General features: G+C 50.2%; 1 protein-coding gene and 1 long non-coding RNA gene across 21 annotated transcripts in view; both read right to left on the reverse strand.

Moving 5' to 3' along the window:
• Positions 1–2,630: 2,630 nt before the first annotated feature.
• Positions 2,631–16,368, reverse strand: LOC148053048 (uncharacterized). 14 transcript variants are annotated; one of them, XR_015708333.1, is made up of 8 exons: positions 15,310–16,368; positions 13,061–13,761; positions 12,093–12,261; positions 11,190–11,381; positions 10,828–10,937; positions 8,051–8,605; positions 4,802–7,248; positions 2,631–4,049 (listed from the first exon to the last, which is right to left on the reverse strand). It is a non-coding gene; the product is annotated as an uncharacterized LOC148053048 (long non-coding RNA). The 14 variants fall into 14 exon arrangements; XR_015708336.1 differs by lacking the exon at positions 15,310–16,368 and having other exon boundaries at positions 13,061–13,184; positions 13,258–15,301; XR_015708335.1 differs by lacking the exon at positions 15,310–16,368 and having other exon boundaries at positions 12,093–12,290; positions 13,061–13,184; positions 13,258–15,301.
• Positions 16,369–24,031: 7,663 nt separating this feature from the next.
• RIN2 (Ras and Rab interactor 2) overlaps positions 24,032–27,764 on the reverse strand; it is an 84,791-nt gene continuing 81,058 nt past the window's right edge. For 6 of the 7 annotated variants that reach the window (XM_087777221.1, XM_087777227.1, XM_087777223.1 and 3 more), the window contains one exon: positions 24,032–25,897. In XM_087777221.1, the coding sequence (XP_087633347.1) occupies positions 25,580–25,897 (318 nt within the window). In that variant the 3' untranslated portion in view covers positions 24,032–25,579. The remainder of the gene's footprint in view (positions 25,898–27,764) is intronic. The other variant, XM_087777225.1, reaches the window with a different exon arrangement.

The raw sequence follows: 27,764 nt of genomic DNA on the forward strand, positions 1-27,764 counted from the left end.
AATTAAAAAATAGTGGCAGTGAACTTAAAGAGATGGAGAAGGAAAATTTAAAAAGTGAGGGCACTATGGAAAGACAAGAAATAATTAAAACATAAATACAGGGAAATAATGACAGCTACTGGAACAAAAGGAGACAGAAAACTTTAAAAGAAACTGTGATTAAGGAAATAAGGATAACATTCAAAAATAGCATCACTGAACTAAAATGGAGATGATGAAAGAAAATCTAAAAAGCGATAGCACTAAGGAAAGACAAGAAAGGACAATCAAAAACTAACAGCAGCAAACGGGATAAAAGTAGAACATTTTAAAAGCCAAAGGACGGCGAAAGGAAAGAACTGAAAAATAGCAGCAGTGAACTACAATGCAGAAATAAAAAAAAAAAAACGCACTAAGGAAATACAAGAAATCATTCAAAACTACAGATGGTGAACAGGAGAAAAGTGGGCAGAGAAAGAAAATTTGCAAAGCCATGAGCATTAGGGAAGAGAAGGGGAGGGAACTAAAAACTAGGGACAGCCAACTAAAGGCAGAGCAAGAAAATTTAAAACGGGAGGGCCCTAAGGAAAGACAAGAAATAATTAACTAGAGCACAATAAAGACAGCAAAGGGGATAAAAGGAGACAGAAAATTTAAAAGCAATGGAGATTAAAGCCATATTGAGCAAATGAAAAAACGGCGATGGCAAACTATAAGGAAAATAAGGAAAAAATTAATCGAAACTGTGAACTAAAAGAGAGATGTAGAATTAAAAAATTGTAAAAGCAATGGCAGTAATGAAAAACAAGAAAAAATAATTAACATCTCGTGACAGCAAAGGAGATAAAAGTAGAAAATTTTAAAAACCAATGCTCAAGATAAAGCAAAAAAGGAAAACCCAAATATTAAGAAAGGAAAGCGCTAAAAAATAGCGACAGCTAACTACAACACAGACATAAATAGAAATTTTAAAAAGCAAAGGCACTAAGGAAAGACAAGAAATCATTAAATAATAAAGACAGTGAACAGGATAAACGTAGGCATAGAAAGAAAACTAAAAGAAAAAGAAAGCAAACTAAGAGAGAGCTGTGGAAAGAAAATTTTAAAAGGTAGGGCACTAAGGAAAGACAAAAAAAATTAAAGATAAACACATCAAAATAAAGACAGGAAATGGTATAAAAACAGACAAACTTTTAAAAGCAATGGTGATTAAGGAAATAAGGAAAAAATTTTAAAATCCCATTGGTGAACTAAAATGGAGATGGAAAAGAAGATTTAAAAAGTGATGGCACTAAGGAAAAACAAGAAAAAATAATTAAAAATTAACGACAGCAAACAAGATGGAAGTAGAAATTTTAAAAGCCAAAGGATTAAGAGAGGAAAGCAGTACAAAGTAGCAACATTGAACTACAATGCAGACATAGACAGAAATTTTTAAAAGTGACAGTGCTAAGGAAAGACAAGAAATCATTCAAAATAAAGACAGTGAACGGAATAAAAGGAGGCATAGAAAGAAAACTTAAAAAGCAATCAGCATTAGGGACAGTGCACTAAAACAGAGATGCAAAAACAAAATTTTAAAAAGCGAGGGCACCAACGAAACAGAAAAAATAATTAAATATAAAGACAGCAATTGGAATAAAAGCAGACAGAAAAATTTAGAAGCAATGGTGATTAAGAAAATAAGGAAAGGTTAATAAACAGTGACGGCAAACTAAAACAGAGATGTAGAAATACAATTTTTAAAGTGAGGGCACTGAGAAAAGCGAACAAATAATTAAAAGTAAAGACATCAAAGGGAAAAAAGTAGGTGTAGAAAGAACATTTTTAAAGCAATGAGGATTAGGGAAATGAAGGGAAAAATTAAAACATAGGGACAGCAAATTAAAAGAGATGAAGAAAGAAAATTTGAAATTTTTTTTAAGTTAAAATACGCATGGAAATGTAACTTCAAAAGTGACAGGGTACACAACACAGGAATAAATTAAAAAATATGGATCGGGATCTTTATAAAATAGACATAGAATGAAAATTAAAAAAACAACAGGGTTCAGGACAGACGGAAAAATTTAAAAATAAAGACAGTAAAATGGTTAAAGTAGACACAAAGAAAATTATAAAAGCAACTGGGTAAAGGACAATCAGAAAAAAATTAAAAATGGGTAAAAAAAACTGGTTAAAAGTTGACACAGAGAGAAAATTTTAAAAGCAAAGGCATTAAGATGTGAAAAAAAATTAAAATAAGGGTAGGGTGAGAGAGAGAGAGAGACATAGGAAGAAGATTATAAAAGCGGAGGCATTATGGAAAGACAAGGGAAAAGTTACAAAATAAAAATAGGGAGAAAAATACAGAGAGACATAGGAAGAAAATTTCAAAAGCAATTAGGTGCAAACAGACGAGAAAGAAATAAAAAAGACAGTGGATTGGTTAAAGGAGACATAGAAAGAAAATTTTAAAAGCTACAGGTACAGGATAGACAGCAAACCATAAAAAATAGGGACAGCAAAGTAGATAAACTTTGACGTAGAAAGAAAATGTAAAATGTGATGGCTTTAAGGAAAGACAGGAATAAATCAAAAACTAAGAATGGGAAAAAAATAGACACACACATAAAAGTAAATTTTAAAGTCAACAGGGTACACAACACAGGAAAGAATTAAAAACTGTGGATAGGGAGCTTGATAAAAGCAGACATAAGAAGAAAATCAAAGAAGCAACAGGGTACAGGACAGACAGGAGAGAATTAGAAAATACAGACAGTGAACTGGCTAAAAGTAGCCATAGAAACAAAATTTTAAATTGACGGAGGATAGTATCGACAGAAAAAAAATAAAAAGAAGAACAGGAAACTAAATAAATGGAGACATAGAAAGAAATTTTTTACAGCAACTGGGTACAGGACAGAGAGGGAGGAATTAAAAAATAGGGACAAGGAATCGGATAGCGGGAGACATAGAAAGAAATTTTTAAAAGCAACAGGCTACAAGAAATACAGGAAAGAATTAAAAAATAGGAACGGGGATGACAATAGAAGGAAATATTGAAAGGAAATTTTAAAAGCGAGGAGGTATGCAGATGAAAGGGAGGACTTAAAATTCAGGGAAAGGGAGCCAGGTAACAGGAATTCTTGAAAGAGACATCAAATAGCAATGGGGTACAAGAAATAGAGGGAAGAATTTTAAAAATCAAGAAAGGAAGCCTGATAGAGAGAGACCTAGAAGGAGTTTTAAAAAGCAACTAAGTACAAGAAACATAGACAAGAATTAAAACATTGGGACAGGGAGATGGATAGAGGACAACATAGAAAGAAAATTTAAACAGTGATCAGGCACAAGAAATGGGAATATTAGAAAAGCAGGGACAGGGAGATGGATAGGAGGAACCATAGAAAGAAAATTTTAAAAGCTATGGGGTGCAGGACAGAGGGAGGAATTAAAAAATAGGGACAAGGCACTGCAGAGACGGAAATGTAGAAAGAGAAATTAAAATGCAACGGGGTACAAAAAATACAGGAAAGCATGAAAAAATAGGGAGAGGGAGCCGCAAAGAGGGAAACAGAAAAAAATTACTAGGTGAAGTGGTACAGGGCAGAGTTCACAGAAGAATAACAAGCTTTGGGGAGCCAGACAGGTAGGTGGGCCAGCAGAGAGGGAGACAGAAGCAGAGACAGGCAGGGAGGCAGGCAGGCAGGCAGAGATCCGGGGAAGGGCAGCAGAGGTGGACCAGGATGCACACGAGAGAACGCACGACTCGACGCAGCTCCTGGCACCGGCAAGAGACCTTCGCTGCCCTAATGCTTTTCTGTCTGCCTCGGCAGCAGGTGCCTCAACGCTCCTCCACCACCAAGCTTCCCGGCGGCTCTCCCGTGCAGCCGATGGAGGCGCTGAGCTCCCAGCACTGTGTGCTGGTAAGGCGCTCTGTCAGGGACACTCAGAGGGATGCTTCCTCGCTGCAGGCACTGGTCATTCATTGCTGGAGGCAACTGCCTGCAGGACTCCCTTGGATTCCTTCCTTGGACAGTTCCCCTTCATCGGCTCCCTCAGGCAGGCATGCCTGGACAGACCCTTCCCTGACCAAAGGGGCGGATTAAAAAAATAGGGACAGTAAGCCGCATAGTGGGAGACATAGAAATAAAACTAAAAAAGCAATGGGGTACAGGACAAATAGGAAAACGTTAAGAAATAATGACAGGGAGACAAATAATGGGATACACAAAAAGAGCAAGTGGCGGGGTACAGGAAACACAGGAAAGAATTTTAAAATAGGGACAGGGTGGAAGATAGAGGGACAAATAGAAAGAAAATTCAAAAAGCGATGGGGTACAAATCGCACAGGCGAGAACTAAAAAATAAGGCCACGGAGCTGGCGAGAGAGATACGTACATATAAAGGAATTTTAAAACAAACAGGGTGAAGGAAAGAGTGAGCAGAAATAAAAAATAGGAAAATGGAGCCAAATAGAGGGAGGCATAGAAAGAAAGTTTGAAAAGCAATGGGGTACAGAGCAGAGGGAGATATTAAAAAAACATAGGGTCAGGGAGCTGGATAGGGAGGAGATATAGAAATGAAAATTTAAAAGTAATAGGCCACAAGGCAGTGCAGAAAAACTGAAAAATAGGGAGAGGGAGCTGGCTAGAGAGACACATAGAAAAAATTTAAAATGCAACGGTGTATTCTCCAGAGTTGGCAGAAGCATAACAAGTTTTGGGGAGCCATGCAGGTAGGTGGGCAGAGAGGCAGACGGAGGAAGGGAGGCAGGCAGACATCTGGAGAAGGGTGGCAGAGATGGGCCAGGATACAGAGGAGAGGACGCGTGACTCACCACAGCTCCTGGTGCCAGCAGGAGACCTTCACCGCCTCGACGCTTCTCTCTCTGCCTCTGCCCCTTCCTCCTCTGCAGTGCTGCACGCCGGACCCTCGCCCATTCAGCAGCATGCAGCGGGCACCTCTATGCTCCTCCTCTGCAAGGCTTCCTCAATACCTGGTGGCTCACCCACGTAGCCAACAGAGGCACTGAGCTCCTAGCACTGCGTGCTGGTGTCTGCCCTGTCGGGGACGGCTCGGAGGGATCCTTCCTCGCCACACAGACTGGCCGTTCCTTGCAGGAGGCACCTGCCTGCAGGACTCCCTCCTCAGCCCATTCCCCTTCATCAGCTTTCTCAAGCAGGCATGCCCAGGCAGCCCCCTTTACAGCTAGAGCCCCTTCACACAGCAGGGCCAGCCCCATCCTCAGCCTCACTGGCCACACCTGGGGCTGCCCCAGCTGGAGCCCATCAGCAATAGGGGCCATTGCCAAAGCCCCACAGCACATCACCCCCTCCCCTGCACCTCTCCGCAGCCACAGGCTCTGCACCCAGGGGCTGCAAACACATCCAGGGGCACAGACGAGGCAGGAAAAGTTTATTCATTAATGCACGTAAGAAATCTTGGCGGCGAGTTGGCTGCAAGGCTCAGTGCCCAAATGCAGCAGGACAGAGGGAGAAAAGAGAAGAGAAAAGCAGGCGGAAGGACAGAGGGACATAGAGGTGTGGGACAGAAAACGGGATGCTGCGAACAAGAGAGGGACAGGGAGCAGGACAACTGTGTAGAGAGAGGAGAGCAGAAGAAAGACTGCGGGGGTGAACAGGGACAGAGAGATGGAGGAATAAATAAGAGAGACAGGGAGCAGGAGAGAGAGGCAGAAGGGACCAGCAGGACAACAAGACAGACAAGACAAGGGACAGGGAAAATTCTGAAGTGACAGGGGAAAGGAAACATAGCCAAGAAAAAAAAAAAATAGAAACAGCGGGATAGAGGTAGATGTAGAAAGAAAATTTTGTAAAAGCAACAGGGTTCAAGAAACATAGGGAAGAACTAACACATAGGGACAGGGAGCTAGAAAGAGGGAGATATAGAAAGTGTGAAAAGTGACAGGGTAGAGGACAGAGAGGGAAGAATTATGAATTAGAGACAGGAAGATGGATAGAGGGAGACATAAATAGATTTTACAAGCAACAGTACACAAGAATCCTACACGAGAATTAAAAAAACAGGTACACGGAGCTGCAGAGAGGGAGAAGTAGGAAGAAAATCTGAAAAGCGACGGGGTACAAGAAACACTGGCAAAAAATTAAAATTAGGTCAGGGAGACAGAAAGGTAGCAAGAAAATTTAAAAAGCAACTGGGTTTGAGAAACCTATGCAAGAATTTAAAAAATAAGGATGGAGAAGTAGAAAGTTTCAAAAGCGATGCGGTACAAGAAACATAGGCAAGAATTGAAAAATAGGGACAGGGAGCCTGACAGAAGGGAACTGGGGTGGGTTGACCTCGGCTGGCCACCAGGTGCTCACCAAGCCACTCTGTGGCTCCCCCTCCTCAATAAGACAGGGGGACAAAATACAACAAAAAAACTTGTAGGTCGACAAAAGGACAGAGGGTCACTCACCAATTACTGTCACAGGCAAAACAGACTCAGCTTGGGGAAATTAATTCCATTTATTGTCAATCAAAATCAAGAGTAGGACAAGATTTGTTCTTCTCTTATTTTGTTTTATTTGTTCTTATCTTATCAACAGATAAGAACAAATCTAAAAACCGCCTTGCTCTTTTTTCCTGGGCTCATCTTCATGACTCCTGACTTTCCCACATCCCACCCCTGAGCAATGCAGGGGGACAGGGAGCAGGGGTCGCACTCAGTTCATCACACATCATCTCTGCCGCTCCTTCCTCCTCATGCTCTTCTTCTGCTCCAGTGTGGGCTCCTCTCCGCAGGGCCACAGGTGCTGCCAGGAGCCTGCTCCAGCGCAAGCTCTCCATAGGGTCACAGCTTCCTTCAGGCACATCCACCTGTTGCGGCACGGGGTCCTCCATGGGCTGCGAGTGCATGTCTGCTCCACCGCGGACCTCCACGGGCGCCAGGAGGACGACCTGCCTCACCGTGGCCTTCACCAGAGCCTGCAGGGGAATCTCTGCTCCGGTGCCTGGAGCACCTCCTCCCCCTCCTTCTTCACCGACCTTAGTGTCTGCAGGGCTGTTTCACACTCACGTTTTCTCTATCGCAGCATCTGCGCAGCATTTTTTACCCCCTCTTAAATGTCCGTTCCAGAAGCACAACCAGCATTGCCGATGGGCTCAGCTTGGACCGGCTGCAGATCCATCTTGGAGCTGGAAGTGGCTGTGCCTGACATGGGGGCAACTCCTGGTGTCTTCTCGCAGAACCCCCCCCTGCAGCCCCTGCCCTGCCCCACCTAACAAAACTTTGCCACGTAAACCCAATCCAACAGCGATCGCCTGCAGGACAGAGAAGGGGGACTGAAAAATAGGGAAAGGGAGCCACAGAGGGAGAGGTACAGGGGGGAAAAAATAGCGATGGGCTACAGGCCAGAGAGGAGGAAGTGACAGGGAATCAGCCTGAGAGAGATGGAGAAAAACAAAGAATAGCGATGGGCCACAGGGCAGAGAGGGAGGATTTTAAAAAGGGGACAGTGAGGTGGACAGAGATAAACTGAGAAATGCCAAAAAACCTTGATGAGCTGAAGGGGAAAGACTGAAGCTGAAGGGGAATTAAAGAATAGGGACATGGAGCCAGACAAAGAGAGAACGATAAAGACAAAAAGCAGCTATGGGACAGAGAGGGAAGAAGTTAAAAGACAGGGACGGGGACCTGGAACGAGAGAATTTAAGAAAGAAAAAGTCTATCTAGAATACAGAGCAGGGACAGAGGAATTAAAAAATAGGGACATGAAGACAGAGAGGTGAGAGGTGGGAATTGTGAAGGGCTAAAGGGCAGGCGAGGAAAAATTTAAAAAGTTGGGATAGGAAGACAGACATAGATGAAGAAAGACAAAAAGAGTTATGGGCTGCAGGACACAGACAGAGGATGAAAAAAGGACAGGGAACAGGACAGAAGCGCAGAGAGAGAAAGAAAACATAGGGGTAGAACAACAGATAAAGAGGGGGACTTGGAGAATGAGGGAGGGAGAGGTGCGGGGAAGTGGAAAAAAATGACAGCAGCAAGAGAAAGAGAAGGCGGGGCAGGGAAGGACCAGGATGCAGAATAGGGACGACACGGCCCCAAGGGTCCAGGACTCACTGCAGCTCCCGCTCTCCAAGCCGCTTGGAGAACTGGACACCTCGGACGTGTCTTTCTCTCTCTCTCTCTCTCTCCTGGCCCCGTAGCTCCGGTTGCTTGACTGTCATCCACCTAAGAGAACAGACTGGTGTCTTACAGCTCTTACAATACAAGGCCTCCCAGATACATAGCCTCACACGTGCACGTGTTACCTGGCTGTACTGTGCTTCCAGCTACGCATACGGACCCTGCAATGCACGTTGGCAATTGGATCTGCTGAGGGCTATGCTAAGAGGGATCCTTCCTCACACTGAGAGGCAGGCTGCCTCCTGTCTGCAGCTGGAGGCAGCTGCCGGCTGGCTCCTCTTTATTTTATTCTTCAGCTGCTTTACCTTTTTCCGACTTCTCCAGCTTCAGCTGCGGCAGCTCCTGTCCACAGCCAGGAAGCGTCCAGCTGTCCTTTTTTGCCCATGCCGCTAGGAAAATGAGGCCAAAGGCAAGCCACACAAACCTGAGCCAGATGCAATCACCAGCGTCCCTGGAGAGGAACCGCCAACCGAGTCCTCAGTGCTGCCTCTGGGAGAGGGAAAGAACAAGCAACCAACCATTATCCACAGGGATGACTGCAGCTCTCCTCAGGCAGGAACCCCTCCTTCTGCAGGAGCTGCTGGAGACGCCGCTCTTTCCCTGAACTGAAGCTAATAGCACCTGCATTTAAGGAGAATAAATCATATTCAAGGGCCAGCTTGCTGCCACGAGGACAGGGTTTGGGGGCGGTCCATGCCTACAGGACAGGCTTCAGGGGAGGTGCTGGAGCTGGGGGCAGCTGCCTGGGGCGAGCAGGGCTGGAGGAGTTTTGGTGAGTTGGAGAGGCACCCAGCGCCTTTTCCAGAGGGTGGGGGCAGCCATCTCCTGCCCCTCTTCCTGCATCCTCTCCACCAGCTCTCAGAATATCCCTGGACCTGCCCTGATGGGGCCTGACTCCAACTGACTTCAGCCTGTTGCACTGGTGGGTTGGAAACATCCTCGCGACTTGTCGGCATTCTCCAGCAGGCATGCCCCAGCAGCACCATCCCCTGGGGCTGCAGCCCTTTTACACAGAGGGGCCATCACCATCAGCCTCACCGGGCCCCCTGGGGCTCCTCCGGCCGCAGCCCACAGCTGCGGCCATGGCCCCTGACACCCACCGTGTAACCTGCTCCCCTGGACTCTCTGACAGCCACTCACCAAGTACAAAGGAGTACAACCACAGCCGTGAGTGCAAAGGAGACAGCAAGTGCTTATTCGTTAATGCATATAAGTCCCGGGAGTGAGTCTGCTATGGGGTTCGCTGCCTGTACACTCATCCTTCCCCTGGGACAAGTTGGCAGTTGTTACTGGAGCAGCAGATACAAAAAATGAAAATACAACGATAGGGAGCAGGACAGAAGAACAGAAAGAGGAAAAGTAAAATGAGGGAGGACTGAGGAGCAGAGAAAGAAAGGTACAGGGAAAAGGACAGGGAGATAGATAAGTCGATAAAAAAGGGGATGAGGAGCCCTGCAGGGACATGGCAGAAGAAAAACAGGGTCAGGGAGCAGGACAGAGGAAAAGAGAGAGAAAATGATGAGCAAGGAGCCAAACAGACAGATCAAGAGAGAAATCAAATGAGAGGAATAAGGGAGGGAGGGAGACAAAAAGACAGGGAACAAGCCAGAGGAATTGAAGAGAAAGAGAGAGAGAGAGAGATTGGGACAAAGAGAGGGAGAAAGAAAAACCATCGCTGGGCTGCAGGATGAGAAAAAAGGGAGCAGAACAGAGGGGAATAATGGGACAGCGAGCCGGGCAGGGGCAGTATAGTGAGAAACAATGGGAGAACAAGTGCTATGGAGATATACAGACAAAGAGTTACAGGGAAGATGGAGGACAGAGAGAAAAGAGAAAAGGGGCATGGAGCAGGGAAGAGATGGTGAAAGAAACATTAGAGACAGAGAGAGGAGGAGAGTGACAGCAGCAAGGCAGAAAGACGACGAAAGAACAAACCAGTGACGGGTAGCAGGCCAGAGGGACGAGGAAAGACTGGAGGAAGGACAGAGCGATCTAGGAAACAGGTGAGGGACAGGGAGCCAGAAAGTGGGATACTGCAAGAGAGAGAGGGACAGGGAGCAGGATGCTGTGATGGAGAACAAACGAGAACAACAGAAAGAACAACAGAGAGGTGGACCATGAGAACAAACAGGAACAGAGAGGGGAAGCAATAAAAAACAGGGACAGGGAGCAGCACAAAGGGTCAGAAAGAGTAAGAGATGAACAGGAAGGAGGACAGGGACAGTGAGATACGGAATACAAAAAAAACCAGCAACAGTGAGCAAGACAAGGGGATAGAGAAAGGAAGGGAAGAAGGGAGGGAGGAGAGACATAGGAAGGCAGGGACACAGAGCGGCATGTACAGGTGCAAAGAGGAAAAGAACATCAGGGAACAGGACAGAGAAAGAGATGGATTCAGATCAGGACAAAAAGATGGAAAAGGGAAAAACAACAATGGGCTGCAGGACAGAGACAGAGGATAACAAAAGAAAGGAGAAGGAGCAGGCCAAAGGCGCAGAGAGAGAAAAAAGCAGGGGGTGGTAGAACAAGATGGATAAAGGGAGAGAGGAAAAGGGAGCAGTGCAGAAAAACAGAGAAAAGAGAACGGGTACAGGGAAGAACAAAAAAAGAAAAATCACAGCAGCATGCAAAAGAGAGAGGGCCAGGGAAGGGGCAGGGAGGGACCGGGGCACAGACAAGGGGTGACAGGTCCCCAAGGGCCCGGGACTCACCACAGCTCTCGCTCTCGGTGCTGCTGGGAGAACTGGCCAGTTGAGATGCTTCTTCCTCCTTCTCTCCTCCCTTCCTCTTCTGTAACTCCAGTCACTCGGCTGTCCTCCACCTAAGAGAATACGTGGATATCTTACAGCTCTTATGAGACAAGGTTTCCTAGACATGTAGCCTCGCTTGCTCGTGCACTACGCGGCTGTACCACACTTTGGGTTATGCGTACAGGCCCTGTGGTGCACATCGGCTGTCTGGCCTGCAGTGCACTACAAAGAGGGATCCCTTCCCACCCAGAGGGGCAGGCTCTCTCTTGCCTGCAGCGGGAGGCAGTGGTCAGCCAGATGGCCTTCCGTTTCTTCTTCTTTACCTTTCTCCAGCCTCTCCGGCTTCAGCCGCGGCAGCTCCTGTCCACAGCCAGTAAGCGCTCCGCCTGTCCCTTTTCACCCCCGCACTGCAAGGAGAGTGAGGTCAGGCAGAGACAACCCACGCAAGCCTGAGGCAGGTGCTGTCAGCAGCATCCCCACGGGAGGAATGGACAACCGCGTCCTCAGCATGGCCTCTAGCACAGGGAAAGAAGAAGCGGCGACCGTTATTACCGTAGATCACCCCTGGCCTAAGCCCTTCCTTCTGCAGAGGCTTCTGGAGACACTGCTCCTTCCCCGCACTGCTGGTAACGGCACCCGCGTTAAGGGAGAATCCAGCCCACTTGAGAGCCAGCTTGTGGTCTTCACAACAGGGCTTGGGGGCGATCTGGTGCTATGGGACAGGCTTCAGGGGAGGTGCTGGAGCAGGGGGCAGCTGCACGGGGTGAGCGGGGCCAGGAGAGGCTCAGGGGGAGCTCTGGTGAGTTGGGGAGGTGCCCTGCCTCTGCGCCTAGGGGATATCCGCCTCCTTCCCCTCTTCCCTTCTAGGTAACTCCCTGGGGCTGCCCTGGCCCAGCTCGCCTCCAGCAGACCAAGAGCCTGCCGCAGCGGGCAGGTTGAAGCTTCCTGTCCCACCACCCCCGGGCAGCCAGCAGGCAGGAGACACCCCTGCACACTCAAAGGAGCTCGCTCGCCTCCCTGGTGCTCCTGACCCTCACCCACCACCGCCAATCGCGCCCGGCATGCCACCACGCTGTGGTAACAGCGAAGAAGGCGGCGTCGGCGGCAACAGCGAGCACCCAGCGCGCAGCGATTGCCCACGGGCGGCGGCAGCGCTGCCGTCTGCATTTTGCACGCCAAGCACCTGCCGACAGCACGCCCGCGGGGCGGAAGCGGCGTTTCCTTACCAGCAGGCAGCAACGAGCGCAGCGGCATGACTCCGCAGGCACCGCAGCATCCTATTGCCGTTACCGGTGCCGGCAGCGTGGATCATGTGGGCTGCACCGCGCCTGCACAGATCCCGGGCGGCAGCTCCGAGAGTCGGGAGGCGCGCTGCTTCTTGGGGAGTAGCCATAGCTGGAAGCCCGCAGAAAAACACACAAAACCTGCAACAAAACTGCACCTAGTGCCGCAGGGGCCGCGGCGACAGCAACGACTACGGTGCACCGAAAGCGCCCGAGAGCAATGCGGCTTCCAGGCACCCACGTCCATATATACTACACCTCCCAGCATGCCCCGGGGACCCAACATGGCCGACCGGAAGCCCCATGCAGCAATCCATGCTTTCTGACCCTGCGGGGACACCGTTCCCCTCGCCGCTGACGTACTCGGAAGCCCTGCCGAGAACCCCCGCGGCTCCGAGCACCCCCACCGCCGGCAACGACCCAGGGCGGCGCCAACCTGCCCGGCTCGGGGCAGCCCCTCCCGCCCGGCTCCGGCCACCGGCGCCCTCCCACTACCCAGCCCCGACGCGGCTCGGCGCCCGGCCCCGCACCGGCGCGGTGCCCCCCCGCCGCCCGGCCCCGGACCGGCGCCGCTCGGCACGGAAGCCCCCCCGCCGCCCGGCTCCGGACCGGCGCGGCGCCCGCCCGGCCCCGGCGCGGCGCCGCTCGGCACGGAAGCCCCCCCGCCGCCCGGCTCCGGACCGGCGCGGCGCCCCCCCCACCGCCCGGCTCCGGACCGGCGCGGCCCCCGCCCGACTCCGGGCTGATCTCGCCACCGGCCCCGACCCGGCGCGCCCCCCCCTCGCCCGGCTCCGGGAAGCCCCGCCCGCCCGGCTCCCACACGGCACCGAACCCTCCCCGCTCCGTGCCTCCCGCCGGCCCGGCCGCTGCCCCCCAGGCACCGCCGCCCTCCTCGGGGCTTCCCCGCTCACCTCCTCCCTGCCTGCAGCTGCAGCCCAACGACCGCTCCGCTCCGCCCCGGGCTCCCGCTGGCCCCTCCGCGGGGGGAAGCTGCGCCCACCGCGCGATGCCCGCCCGCGACGCACCGCGCATGGTCTGGGAGGAATTCCAGTTTAATCTCTGTGGGCTGGACGACCTTCTGTATCATCCAGGGGACTTCTCGTTTCACCTCTATGCTCTGGAGGGCCTTCTCGATGGTCTGGGTGGACTTTCGGTGTCATCTCCATGGTCTGCGGAGCCGCCCTATACTCCGGGAGGACTTCCGCTTTCATCTCGATGGTCTGAAGGACACTCTTTAGAATCTGGGAGGACTTTCTGTCTCCTCTCTATGGTCTGGAGGACCCTCTCGATGGTCTGGGTGGACTTTCGGTGTCATCTCCATGGTCTGCGGAGCCGCCCTATACTCCGGGAGGACTTCCGCTTGCATCTCTATCATCTGAAGGACAGTCTTTCGAATCTGGGATGACTTTCTGTCTCCTCTCTATGGTCTGGAGGACCCTCTCGATGGTCTGGGTGGACTTTCTGTGTCATCTCCATGGTCTGCGGAGCCGCCCTATACTCCGGGAGGACTTCCGCTTGCATCTCGATGGTCTGAAGGACAGTCTTTAGAATCTGGGACGACTTTCTGTCTTATCTCTATGGTCTGGACGACCTTCTCTGTGATCCGGGAGGACTGTGTCGGCCATTTTAGTGGTTTGGACGAGTTATTTTTTTGCCGGGGGGGGTTTGGTTTTTTAAGCTTTTGTGTGCTCTGTGCAGCCGCAGCCCAACGACCGCTCCGCTCCGCCCCGGGCTCCCGCTGGCCCCTCCGCGGGGGGAAGCTGCGCCCACCGCGCGATGCCCGCCCGCGATGCACCTCGCATGTGCTGGCGAAGCTCCGCCCCCCCAGCGGTAAACCCCGCCCTCTGCAGCAAAGCTCTGCCGTGCACACAGCACGCATGCGCCGGTGAAGCTCCGCCCCTCGACAAAGCTCCGCCCTCACATGGCAAAGCTCCGCCCCCCGCAGCAAAGCTCCGCCCCTGAGACAGCGCGCATGCGCAGAGAAAGCTCCGCCCTTCACAGCAAACCTCCGCCCTCCCACGGCAAAGCTCCGCCCCCCCCCGCAGCAAAGCTCTGTCCCCAACTCATCGCGCATGTGCCGATGAAGCTCCGCCCTCACACAGCAAAGCTCCGCCCTCACCCGGCAAAGCTCCGCCCCCCCGCGGCAAGGCTCCGCCCCCGATGCATCGCGCATGTGCTGGTCAAGCTCCGCCCTCACCCGGCAAAGCTCCGCCCTCACCTGGCAAGGCTCCGCCCCCCCCGCAGCAAAGCTCCGCCCCCGAGGCAGCCTGCATGCGCGGCAAAGCTCCGCCTTTCACATCAAAGCTCCGCCCCCACGGCAAAGCTCCGCCCCAAGACAGCACGCATGCGCCAGTGAAGCTCCGCCCTCGCACGGCAAAGCTCCGCCTTACCACCGCTAGGCTCCGCCCCCCCCCGGCTAAGCTCCACCCCAACACAGTGCGCAGGCGTGGTCTCCAGGGGCGGGGCCTGTCGCTAGGGGTGGTGCCCTTCCCCTGCCCGGGGGCATCCAGGGGCGGGGCCCGGCGCTAGGGGCGGGGCCGCTCCACACCAGGACCGGGGCATTCGGCGGGGCGGGGCTGCAGCGGAGGCGGACGCCGCGGGGCGGGGCTGCAGCGGAGGCGGACGCGGCAGTGCTAGCAGCGGCAAGCGCCTCCCGTGCGGCGAGAGCGGCGCTTCCTTACCGGGAGGCAGCAACGGCTGCGGCGGCAGCACCCCACGGCCACCGCGCTGTCGCATGCCCGTTACCGGCCACCGGCACCGGCGACCACGGGGACGCCACCGCCCCTGCGCGGCTCCCGCCCTGCAGTACCCGCTTTTGGCCGCCAGGCGGCAGCACCACACCAAGCCCGGCGCTCCGACCGCGCCCCGCGGGGAGAAAGGACTCGCCCCCCGGCCCGCCTGGGGCCGCCCGCAGCCGCCGCCGCCGCCGCCGCCTTACGGGGGGGCGGGGGGTGTCACAAGCCTCGTCCTTCTCTGCCCCTGCTCCCGCTCACAGCCCACGCAGCCACAGCCACCGCCTCGCCACCAAAAAGCACCCAAGCGGCTCGAGCATTTCAGTCCTCTGCACTTGACAGCTTGCAGCGGCTGCTGGCCCTTTCTCTCCGCGCCCCCCACCCCAGCACCCAGCCGGGGGACGCAGCACAGGGAACCTGGTCAATACCTTTGCCTTGCCTCGGCTTTTTTGCCCCCAGAAAAAGCCCCCGGGAGTGCTGGATTCATCTGCATGTGGCATCAGGGGTGGGAGAGTGACACCAGCGAGTCAACAGACCCTGGAGAGATTTTAGTAAAAAATATAAAAAGATCAGAACCAGAAGGGTAAAACTGAGAAAATTCACGGATTGAGATAAAACCAGTTCAACAACCACAGCCACCATTACAGAAAAGAGGAAAACTAAAAATCTAAGAGAAAAACAAAAGCCAATGCAGACAAGCCATACAAATGAAAACAATTGCTCACCACCAAGCGACTGATGCTCCGCCAGTCCCTGAGCCGCAGCCCCCCGCCAGCCTCCCCCCTCATTTTATGGCTGGACGTGACGCACACGGTGCGGGATGTCCCCTTGGTCGGCCGGGGTCCGCTGCCCCAGCCCCCTCCCCTCCCAGCTTTCTGTGCCCCCGCCTGCTCGCCGGCGGGGCAGGGTGAGGAGCAGAAAGGGCCTTGACTCTGTGCAAGTGCTGCTTGGTGACTAAAACATCCCTGCGTGTGTTATCAACACTTTTTCCAGCACAAATCCAAAACACAGGGGCAGGGAGAGCGGGATGGGAGCAGGGTGCAGGTGGTGTCTTGCGGAAACAGTCATTTTCCAATTAGTAAAACTGCTAACTGCTTGTGCCTTGGGAATGGAATTTGGGAGGGAGCTCAAAGAGATGAAAGTGTTTGTGTAAGTAACAAACTGTGGGCAACTAACGGCTCCAGCCTTGAGGAAGAGCTCACAGACCGATAAAAGGGAGCATCTCGGCACCAAAGACTGGACGGTGGCCAGAGAAGCGTGAAGTTTGATCAAACTGCAGAAAGTGGGTGAAAGGTAAACGTGGCGAGGGGAGATCGTGACCGCCGACTCAATTCAGGACCGAAAAGACTTGCCCCCCGACCTGAAAGGGGCACGCCTGCTAATTTACATAGCGAGCAAGGCTAATTTAAGTACAGCAAACCAATAGTGTATGAAATGTTAATCACCAGCCGATAAGTGTAAATTTAGGCAGGTTTATACCGATCTTGTAACCTGACAAATACACTGCCGTTTTGTGTGAGGGTGTGCCTGATTTGTGGGAAATCGCCAAGCACCCAGCTTTGCGCAGACCTGAAATAAGTGATCAATGTCTCTCCCGAGTGGGTGGTCATTGGGCCGTTGCACACCGGGCAAAGGATCCGCCTTTCGGACAACAGAGGGAGCGGGTGGGGGGTGTTGGAGTTTGGGTGGGGGCAATGGGCAGATGGGGGGGTGCAGGCAGCGCCCCAGGGGTCCAGAAGCAAAGGGGCTATGGGAGGGGGGAGCAGGGGAGCGGGGGCACGAGACCGGAGGGCAGGGGACGCGGGGGGCACGTCACGGGGAAAAAAAAAAACCCGCACAGGGGGAAAAACCTTGTGTGTGGGGACGTTTGGGTGGAGAGCACTTGGGAGGGCACAGAGACAGGCAGAGGAGGACGGGGGGCAGGAGACGGACACGGACGGACAGCGGCTGTGTGTGGGTAGAAAGGTGCACGGGGGGACACGGGTGGGGATGACCTGCACCAGGGGGTCCGCCCGGCATAATCCACAGCAGATAACTCACCTGGGATAAGCCGCAACGGATAGTCCGCTCCGGAGAAGGAATCCACGCCAGATAATCCCCAGCAATGCCCCTCAAACTGCCAGCGGTTCACCCCAAATTTGGCCCAAATTGGTGTGGGTTTTGCGTTTGGGTTTTTTTGGGGGGTTGGGTTTTTTTGTTGTTGTTGTTCTGTTTTGTTTTGTTTTTTTTCTTTTACATCATACAAAACTTGGGGGTTTCTGCTTTTCCAAAATATTCAGTTCTGGGGTTTTCCGGCGCTTTTCCACATCATAACAATGGGTCATTTTTGGGTTTCTGCGTTAAAATGTAGCGGGGGTGGGGGGTGGGGGTGCTTGCTTTCCAAGCTGCACAAATCCAGGTGGATTCGGCTTTCCTGGGAGCCCCAAACTGTGTTGCTCCCCCCCTCCAAATTGTGTGGCCGCGCAGGGGAAAGTCCCCGTTTGGGGGAAACTGGCCCCAAAGCGGGATGGGAAAAGGGGGAAGGGACAGCTTTGGAAAGTGCTTTTATACCTGCAAGAGAGATTCGAGGGGGAGGTCGAGTTTTTAAATCCTTTCCATAAACAGGGTTTCTTTGCATTTCAGAAACCTTCTGTAGCATAGACATTTACATGGTGGAGCCGTGGGGAAATTAATGAAAGTGAAGACAAAGAACAGCAACATTAAGTGAAGTTTGGCTTTAATTCTGATCATGTACTCAAGAGACTTTCCAAGTCTACACCTGAATCCTATGAATGACTAGTCCTTTTTTGGAACAAAAAAAATTTTAAATGGAAGTTCTAGATTGAAGGCTCCACAGAACAGAACGGATTGAGCCACAGGACACCGTGCCATCAACACTCTCATGAAAAAAAATCAAATAAAAAATCAAGTTTAAACATCAGTTTCCATTCATTACATTTCTACTGGCACCTAGGTGCTCAAAAATGAACTCTACTGACAGCACATATTAATAAAAATGTAGTTATGCATATAAAAACAAAAGGCTGTTTCCAACTTGCCCATAAAATTAGTATCAACACACAGAAGAGAAACACCGGACCCTAAAGAAGGGAACAGGCAGCTCTTCATTTCTCCTAGAGGAAAGTCTGTTCTTTTGCCCGGAAGGCAAACAGCCGAAACTGCCAAGGGAGCACTGCAGGAACGCGGCGCGCTCTCTCAGCTGCAATTTGTCATCGGCTTTTCTGCACGGGCAGCGGCTTTGCCTTTCCTCTGGCTTTGATGTGGCGCCCCTGGAGCGTCCTCGACCCGGCAAGGGTTTCTCCCCGCTCCCGCAGCCCCAGACACGCGATTACCTGAGCGCCGAGCGGAATCACCCACGCGGGATTTTCTTCCCGGGACGCAGAAGGTGACGCTGGGAAAGGAGGAGGCAAAAAAGGAAGGGGTTTGTCACACCCAGCCAATGGTGAAAACAGAAGGGACGATTCTGCCAGAGGGGCCGTGCACCTCGGGAGCTCGGGAGCATATCAAACGAATAGTGCAAGAACAGAAAAGATATACAGCATGGCCATGTAACCCTTTGGGGAGGATACTTAAAGGAAAGGTCTAGAAAAAGGAAGCAGCTGGTACTTCAGTTTTGTTAACAGAATTAACATACTTGAATTTCCATGTTCCTTTCCTTTTAAATTAAAAATGCCACCCAGTTCTCTGCCACTGTTGACCATTGACACTTTGTAGTCAGACAATTTGTAGTCAGACGGCTAAGAAAACAAAGTTCCAAGTTCCTGTTAGGGGAAGAAATGAGGAAAGCACTGTCATTCCTTCCCCCAGTAACATTAGCCAAAAGCCCAGCTACTGGTTGTGAGCATTCCTTGGAAAAAAAAATTAGGTAAGAAACCGCATTTTTATTTTCATCTTACCTACAGGATAAGCGTCTTTGTACTTACCAATTTATTCTTGTTTCGTAGTTTATTTTACCACAGATGCTACAAAACCTGTAAACTGCAAGCTTAAGATTTGTAACTGCTATAATCTTCAGTAGGAAAAGCTATCTAAAGGAGTATACAAAATCCCATTCATCAACAGCTATCTGAACTTGTTTCATTAAAGACCAAAACGAACAACAACATACAAACAAACCCAGGAACCCTCAACAAGAGAATCTTTCCCTTCAACTTGAAGCAGAACAAGTACTTACCATAAGCGCCTTCATCTGGCTCTCCACTGCTAGCAGGGCAGTACTCCAGTACTGGCCGGTACACGCTGTAGCTGAGTTGCTCATACATACTTGCCGCCACCTGATCTGATGCTCTCACGAAGAGACTGACGAAAATCCACCCTTTCTTTGAAAAAATAAAAAACAAAAAACCCCAGTAAGGAATAGCAGGTAAACGTATTTCTAAATAATAACCCAGGACTTGTAATCGGACCACGAGCAGGTCTGATGATGTGGGACGCTCATCAAACGTCTTTCGCGCTGTAGTAACATGCGCTCCTTTACCAAGGGGCAGATCCAGCATGGGCTCAGATCTCCTTCCATCTTTGCCACGTGACCATTCTTTTACACCAGCCAATGGGTTCAGAATTACGAACAGAAAGAACAGGACAAGCTGAACACCCACGCAGGCCTCATATTCGTAAGAAATGATTTAGAAAAAAATAATCCACATTTTAGATTGCACTGGCTTAGGGACTGCCTCCTTCAAAGCGCATGGTGGGGGGGAGTGGTGGAACCAATCACAAAAGTCAGTTGCCTAACAGGAGGCAACCCTTCTCCTCCCAAGGCAAATTTTTCGAAACATCTTACTATTTTCCAATTTTACCAACTACAATGCGGTCGCCCTACCAGCATGAGTTGAGGACGTTTCCCTGTGGGTTCATTTGGCGCTAAATTCAATTTTCAGCAGGTACAGGCAACTAAGCATGAGATAGAAAGTACGCCAAGATACCGTCTGCCGTACAAAATTTGTTGAAGATTGTGCCTGCAGGAATCGCACAGAGCCCACGATTACTGAACAGCCATGTTGGAGGCCCTACAGGCAACAGCGCTGATGTTTCGTGAAGCTCTCTTACTGTCAAGAAAAGGACCTTTTATACAGTGTCTCTCTGTTGGAATTCAGGATGCTTCCTACTCATTCTGGCAAGTTAGCTTTCATAGAAATCCTGCAGTCTTAAACCACCAAGCAACGTTTTTAATTCTTGTTCTCTAACTATGGGGAATTTCAGCGAATCAGAACACTACTTAAAGGAAAATTCTGGGTTTGTTTCATGCAAATCAAATATCTAAGCCACAGGCAGGTGTCTGTAGAAAGATTACTTTAAAAGATAAATCTAAAGATAAATATAGTGCTCACTTTTCTGAAATCTCTTCCAGTAGTTCCATCGATTTAGCAGCCGCTGAAACGGTTCTGGTGCAACGGAGAGCAGTATCATGTCCATGCCATTCTTCCCTAGCCACAGGGCCGTCCGCTTTACCCTTTGCTGTGAACACACAGAGCGTCGGAGCAGCAGCACCACCCACAGCTATACGTCTTTACAGAAGAACCCAGAAGCGTATAAACAAACGTTACAACGATTGTGGTAAAGGCTCAAACAGGGACGTCTACGTTATCACTCAGTGATTCAGCAACCCCTAAAAAATGTAATTTTGTTCAAGTATTACACCAGTTTCTTGACTAGTGTAAAAAAAGAAGCTTTTTTTGCAAATTCGCTGTTTGAGACGCGACTTCCAAATGCAAATCTTCAGCAAGTCTTGTGAGCGGAATTCAGGATCTGACTAAAATAATGAAGGAATGGAGGGCTAGGAGCCCAGAAGTAACTCACCGTCCTGGCAACTACTGGAGACTTTTGGTGACTACGGGGGAATAGAGCTTGGGAAGCTTTGCCGGTCCGGCAATAGAAAGCTAAGGCCCTGTAAACACGGTATGTTTAAGAAAAAAAACAAAAGGGATGTTGGTCTGGGGAGCTGCTTTGTAGTTCTTCTCCTTTCTACATAGGACCAAACCAGTGTCAGCTCACTAATGAACATCCACGTTTCCACACGGTACTTTTATAAACATCAGCCACCGCTCATAAGCGACTGACGTACAGGTACGCAGAAACCTTCTGTACAGCAAAGGCTTTAAGCTTTACTGTGTTAAATACTTTATTTCCCAGGTCCCTGCAAAGACCGTTATTCTGCCCTCCCCCCCGCAAAGGAATTAGCAAACCAGCAGTCCTGTTGCGAACGATTTCTGAAAAAACGCGAATATTCCGCAGCAAATAAGCAACTGCCACCCAGGCCCAGAGCTCCCCCGTCCAGGACAACGCAAAACCCCAGCCCAGCGTTTCCCCGTCGCGGTGGCTGACAGCGTGCGAGAGCAGAGCCGAGCGCAGGGACTCGGCTCCAGGGTTACGGAGACGCCAGGACATCGAACCGAGAACGACCGCCACCGGCCCGGCCTGGCGCCCGTAGCCGTTAGGGGACCGGGACCATGACGCGTAACGTTCCTCTTCCCTGCTGGGTGTCTGGAAGACGCGAGGAGCAAGAAAAGCTCCTGCGCTGTGACCCCCCGGGACGCCGGGCCGCGGGACGGCGACAGCGGTGCACGGAGCCCATCAGCTGCCCGCCGGGCGCCCCGGCCACGGCGCGGCGGGCGCCAGGGGGCCGGGAGCCGCCGGCGGGCGGGCAGCCCCCGCCCGGGCGCCGGGGTGAGGAGCACCCTGCCCCGCCGCGGCTGCCGCTGCCCGCCCCAGGCCCCGCGCCTCCTCCCGGCCGGCGGCAGCGGGAAGGTACGGCCTCCGTCAGCGGGTCCGGGCTGCTGCGGCGGGAGAGCCGCGCTCACCGCGGGCCCGGGCCCGAGGGGGCGCCTGAGGGAGGGGGAGCCGCTGGCGTGCGCCCACGGGCCGGGCGCGGCGGAGAGCGAGCAGGGGCTCGGGGGCGGGGAGGGGAAGAGGGGGTGAAGAGGCAGCGGCCGCCGCTGCCGCGCCGTTGAAGCGGAAGAGGCGGCACAGGCGCCCGCCCGAGGCGTCCTCGCTGCTGCGGCGGCGGCTGCTGCGGGCCCTGGCACCGCCGCGCCGGAGGCGCTCCCGCCGCCCGCGGGCCCCTTCCGCCACGGAGAGGCGGCGGGGGAGCGCCGCGGGCCCCGGCCGCGGAGGGGCTGCGGCCGCCGAGAGCAGCGGGCGGCTGGGAAGGCTGCGCCCGGCTGCGGCGGGGCCGGGCCGGCGGGGCCGCGGTGGCAGGAGGCGCTCGGCGCCGGCCGCGGCGGGCAGGGGGCGGCTGCGCAGCGGCCAGCGGCAGCCCCGCGGCCAGCCCCGGGACGCGCAGCCCCCGAGAGCTACCGCCGGCAGCAGAGGCTGAGACCTGGGGTCCCTTGGCTTCGTCTTCCCGTCCAGGAGGGGCGGTCGCACGCAGACTCTCTAACAAACAGTGTTTTACGAAAAAGAGAGCCGCCTCTCTGCTTCAGCAGCTTGATTTGGGTCACTTTCCCTTACCCCCCGCCCGCATCTCTGCAACCCTGGCAAGCGCTATGAGAGCAGCACAGTAACTTTTTTTTTTTTTTTTTAATTTCAGGCTAATCTGTCTGCCCATTTACACACAGCAGGCTTTGTGCACTCCTCAGTTTTCTGGAATTACAGAAATGGCCTCCCCCCACCCCGGTACTGAATCCTCACCCGGTTTGCGATGCTGCGAGAAACAAAACAAGGGATACCATTGTACATAGTTAACAAGACACGGCCCTGGGAGAAGGAAGAGGATGGCAACATAAGCCCCCCAGACTAGAAAATATCAAGATAAGCGCAAAGGGAACAAAACCGCTGGTAAGACCAAGGAGAATCACTTGAACTATGAGTAAACTCTCCTAGCGAGCATAGTAAAAAACCCACCCTCGGGTAAGGGAAGGCCCCTACCAGCAGAGCCCCTTCCTCACGCACCATGCGCCGTAAAAAGGGAGGACGCTAACTTCAAGCGGGGACGAAGCATCGCCAGAACCAACGGGAACGAGTGACTGAAGCGTAACGGTGACAGCACTGGTAACTCTTGCTCGGCATGTCTCAGTGTTAATTAACCGTGTGCAGCCAAGGCGTGCCAGCTTCGTGGAGCTACCACCTAGCACCCATCTCTGCGCAGCCGTGGAAGGCACAAGTATCTCGACCGTGTGTTATTCGGCTCTTTGCAGACCAGGTGAAGAACCCTGATTTTGGGATAACACTGCAACTCCAGCAGAGAAAGAATGATCCACTGAATGTAAGACTTGCCTGGAAGGCTGAGACTGCAAGGAAGGATGACAGCCTTTCACGTGAAAAATAAGAAAAACGACACGGGGAGATGACAAGAAGTTAGATTTGATTTAAGCTGCTGCAGGTGGCATTTTAGGATTTTGCAGTATGTACTTTTTGCGAATTCAAAGAATCCCTGAACGTAGCGTTAACTTTTCTGTTAAGCCTCTTTTATTAGTACAATTTAGGGATTTATTACCTTCAGCTTTATTTCCTTTAGCCTTTCCCGTTACTTCTCTATTTCAAAAAAAGGGAGTAATAAATAGAGACCACCTCAACTATAAGCTTTTTCTTGCTTTTCAGTATTTCGTAACATCCAACACCTCACATTGAAGACGACAGAATAGCTGATTTTTACAAGTCCAAATTCCTTCCCAAGTTTTTGTATCATCTGTTTCCTGGCACTATGAGAAGTGAGAAGTGTTTTGCACAGCACAGTGAATAAAATGTTCTAATTTTCAAGAGAAACAATTGCACAAGAACAGGCAGCGGAATCATCTTGAGGTGGTTTGGGCACGCGTTTCCCTTTTTGCACTCTTTGTTTTTCTTCATTTCACGCCTGAAATTCTGAGTTTCTTAATACTTTGTCTCTCTGCCCCAGTCCTTCCCTCCCCGAGCAGAGCCGCCATCATATGAAAATAGTGGAATTTTTTTTAGCACTGAACGTCAGTCTTAACATCACAAGAAACAGTTCAGCAGTCAAGATACCTGCCCGCTTCTTCTACTGACCGTTCAGGTCAAGCACGTTAACTAGATAATAATGTTATTGCATCCTTCCTTTGCAAAGAGTTTAAAGTGGGCCGAGCAGTATGAAAAGCAGCAGCATCAGTCTACCAATACACAAAACATTCAAGTGTGAACCATTTCTTAAAACAACCCCCCCCCCCAAAAAACCACAGCACACAACATCCCAAATTATAGTTCAGTATTACAATGTATTATTATGTGCAAAACTCACCATTTACAAAATGAAATACAAACATGTGCCAGGGGTTCAGATACATGGCAAACTGACAAAAATGCTACAGATCTCTGTCTGAACAATACACATGCTGCTCATGACATTTTTGTAATCCTCTGCCTTACGTTACACTGCTCACACTAGACTTGGGAGAGCCCCACGTCCCTCTAGAGAGTAGCCCTAATTGACTTAAGTAGGGTCCAGAGCGTCACCCATGGCATCGGCTATCTTGGACAAACCTATAGGACACACACACACGTAATACCATTTTCTCTCTGCATACGTAGGACTGACTTTCACATCTCGCCTACTGCGTAACTTAGAACCATGAAATGCTACAACACATTCTTCAGTCCAAGACACATTTTGATGTTGGTGACAGACTATACAAAACAGTTAGTGTTCTCCTTCACCTTACTGATATATTTAATCCTCTGCTAACACAAATGGTATCTGGGAGAGGTGCTGTCAGACCCCTCTGCAAATCTACAATACTGCTTACATCAAAGTTCCTTACCACCCCCCTCTGCTTATTTTCTGCAAGGAGCCTGAACCAGCAGACTAACACCTTTTAATCCTAAATTAGGTTCTCTGCATTCTTTCTCTGCCCCTCCTCTACATCCTTTTCTTTCAATTTCCTCTTCCAACCCCCTGGTTCTGTCTAAAACAATGCATATAAACAATAATCCAGGTAACAGTACATCAAGTTCAGATAAAGGCACTGAAGTCGCCAGTGCCAATGTTACAATCTTCTTACAGATAACACAAGTTTCATAAAAACTCCCCTGTAACAGGAAAAGAAGAGAAACCAGAGACTTTTAATGCAATACTCTAAAACCAGCAAGAGATTTATTCTTGTATATTAAATGTTAAAATTGCATGCATAATTATAGAATACTTTATAGTTAAAAAAATATTTAAAAAACCAACCCTGACAGTTTACCTGCAACTGCTATAAAATTTCTATTATATATATATATATATATAAAAACATGGTGATTTTCTGCAATTAAAAAAAATTAGGAAAGGATGCAATCATCCAGGTAATTATGAGTTAACTGATGCCCTGCATCGGACAGTCTTGTCAAAATCATGCTGGTGAAACTCAGCTCATACCAGCCGGTTTACTGAAATACTTCTCTGGCGTACATCTATTTAAATCAGAATGACATTTGGCTAAAGGATCAGTGTAAGAAAATAGATTTTTGCACACTACAGCAAAAGACCCCCAAAGGGCCACAGTATAATATGCTTCAAAAGAGTCTGTGGTACAAGAAATTCAGCCTCATGGACTGTTTACTCAAACACGCTGGTGGAATATTCCGCATAACTGGCCATATGCATGGTTTACGTGGGTTTTTGTAAGCTATGCTAGAAGTGTCTGCGCATGTTTTATTAGGCTTTATGGTTTTAAGACCTGTTTTAGCTCCTAAGGAGGGCAGCCAACAAAGATGTTTTCAACAGTTAACAAGGAAGAGAAATTAAATGATGAGTTGCTGGTTTTAAGAAGCCGAGTCATCGTTGTTTTGAAAAATGGCACCATATGGATCACTGTTAATGCGCTTGTAGACAAAGTGAAAGACCTGGGGTTGCGGACGGCTGTGCAACTCTGCCTTAATTTTCTGAGGGTAGGTATCCTCTGTCAGTTGCTGCCAGGTGTCGTCAACAAAAAGAAACAGGCTATATTCTTCTGGATTGTCCACTTTAAACTTTTCAGCACAAAGCTGACATACATCTTCCGTAGTGATATATGGTCTCACTAGTAAGGTCTTTCCTGTACATCCACTGTTAACTTCCTGGAATGCAACACGAAGGTAGTTCTGTAGAATGAGAAAACAGACATCAGAAACTCAAAAACACAAAACTTATCCTCTGAAAACTGAAGAGTCAGCAACAAACAGCAAGCCTCTCCCTGTTCTAGTTGTGAAACACATCGGTGATTCCCGTACATTATGGCCGCCTTGTGAATTGCAATGTTCGTGGTAAAACTGGGGCAAGCTTGGGGTGGGCATAACAGAGATTCGTAAGCCGGCGTCCTCCTTTCCTTGGCTTACATTCTAGCCCTGCAATTAAGAGTGAACAGATACAGCCTTAAAGCCACATGGAAAACACCAGTGGTTTCAATGCGACTTGATGTTTGGCCTTGCTAGGAAACAAAATGCTGTGAAGCAAAATGAAAGTCTGAGGCAGCAGGCCCGAGAGACGATGCTGCCACTGCTGGGTCAATACCAGAGAGCAGAAGCTTCACGCAAGACGTTAGTCAGAAGGAAAAAAACAGCCTCTGCCAGCGGCACACAAGGGTGTTGATCCACAAGCTACTGCACGATAAACTGTTTGCACTCTCACGCTGCAGCATGCAAAAGGTAATCCATCCTCACGCAGGACATTTTCATCGCGTTCACCAGTGGCAATTTGGTGTCTGAGCCTGACGTAACCAAGTTTCGTGCGACAGCATTTTCTTTTTTTAAATAAGGCTTAGAGGGATGCAGAAAGAAAATTTACTCTGCAACACTAGAGTAAATCCGTATGATCTCGAGGCAAAAGCTGCGTCTTTTTTCTCTGTTGCAATTGACACATGCCCACAACTCTGATAAACACGGATAAATTCTAAATATGCCCTACAAAGAAGAAATCCAGTTCTACCTTTCAAAAAGCATTTAAAAAGTAAAAGAAAAAGCAACAACCTGGGCGGGGGGAACAAAAAAAACTCTCGGACACATGAACAAAGCAGCCTGCTGCCACGGTGCTTTTTTAAAAAAGAAATTAGCTGCAATTAAAGAGTAAAAAGCAGTAAAATTAAAGGAGGTGGGAAAAAATGACAGCAAGAAAGACCTGTTTATTGACTGAGCTGTACCTAGGTTTGTATGCTGAATAAACTAAGCAAGCTAAATCACAATGGTAAAAATTTACATTTCATAAAAACAAGCTGTTAAAAGCTAAGACTGAGAAGAATGTTCATATGACTTAAGTTCCAAGGAACACTCTTGTCTTTAATAATGTATTTTTTGATAGCTTGCAGACTAAACACTGAAGCTTTGCAACAGCATTTAAACCACTGAGACTGAACCTGACTGAATAGAACTAATCTATTTTTGTTACCCAGCGTGAAGAAATCATTAAAAAAAAAAAAAGCTCTAGATAAGGCAAGACACACTACAGTTTTGATTTCTAATGCAGTTAACACACAGAAGTCCTGTTTTTAAATGCACGTCCTTTTAGACGGACAGGATTCCTTCAAGGAAACGCTGAAGTTTGTACAAATGCCTGTAACTCATATACTATCAAAATTATTTATGCAGTATCAGACAGTTGTATGTAATCATCATCAAAATACGGGATTTTTTGCTTTTCCATCCTTTTGAGGGAGGGAGGATGAAGGCCTTCAGGGCCCAAAAGCTGATAAGGCTGTGAGACTGCATCACAGAAATGCAGCGGTCACATCCTGGTTCAATGTGGGAAAGATGAGTTGAGCTAAAGCTGTGTTACACGTTGGTTGTAGGGAAGGTGCTTCACTTCAGGACTGCAGGACGTGGAGAAAGGAGATGGAAAACTTGGCATTCTGAGCAGGCAGCAAAATGCTTGAATTTGTGCCAAGCGTAGCCTGGAAGTGGTGTGATCTTACTGATTCGAGGCTCTCTTTAGAAAGAGACAACAGAAGGAGAAGCACTGGACCCAGTCGGTGCCAGG

Source organism: Nipponia nippon, unplaced genomic scaffold (assembly GCF_047370975.1).
Source record: "Nipponia nippon isolate SJK-2023a ecotype South Korea unplaced genomic scaffold, ASM4737097v1 scaffold_4, whole genome shotgun sequence".
Taxonomy (NCBI): domain Eukaryota; kingdom Metazoa; phylum Chordata; class Aves; order Pelecaniformes; family Threskiornithidae; genus Nipponia; species Nipponia nippon.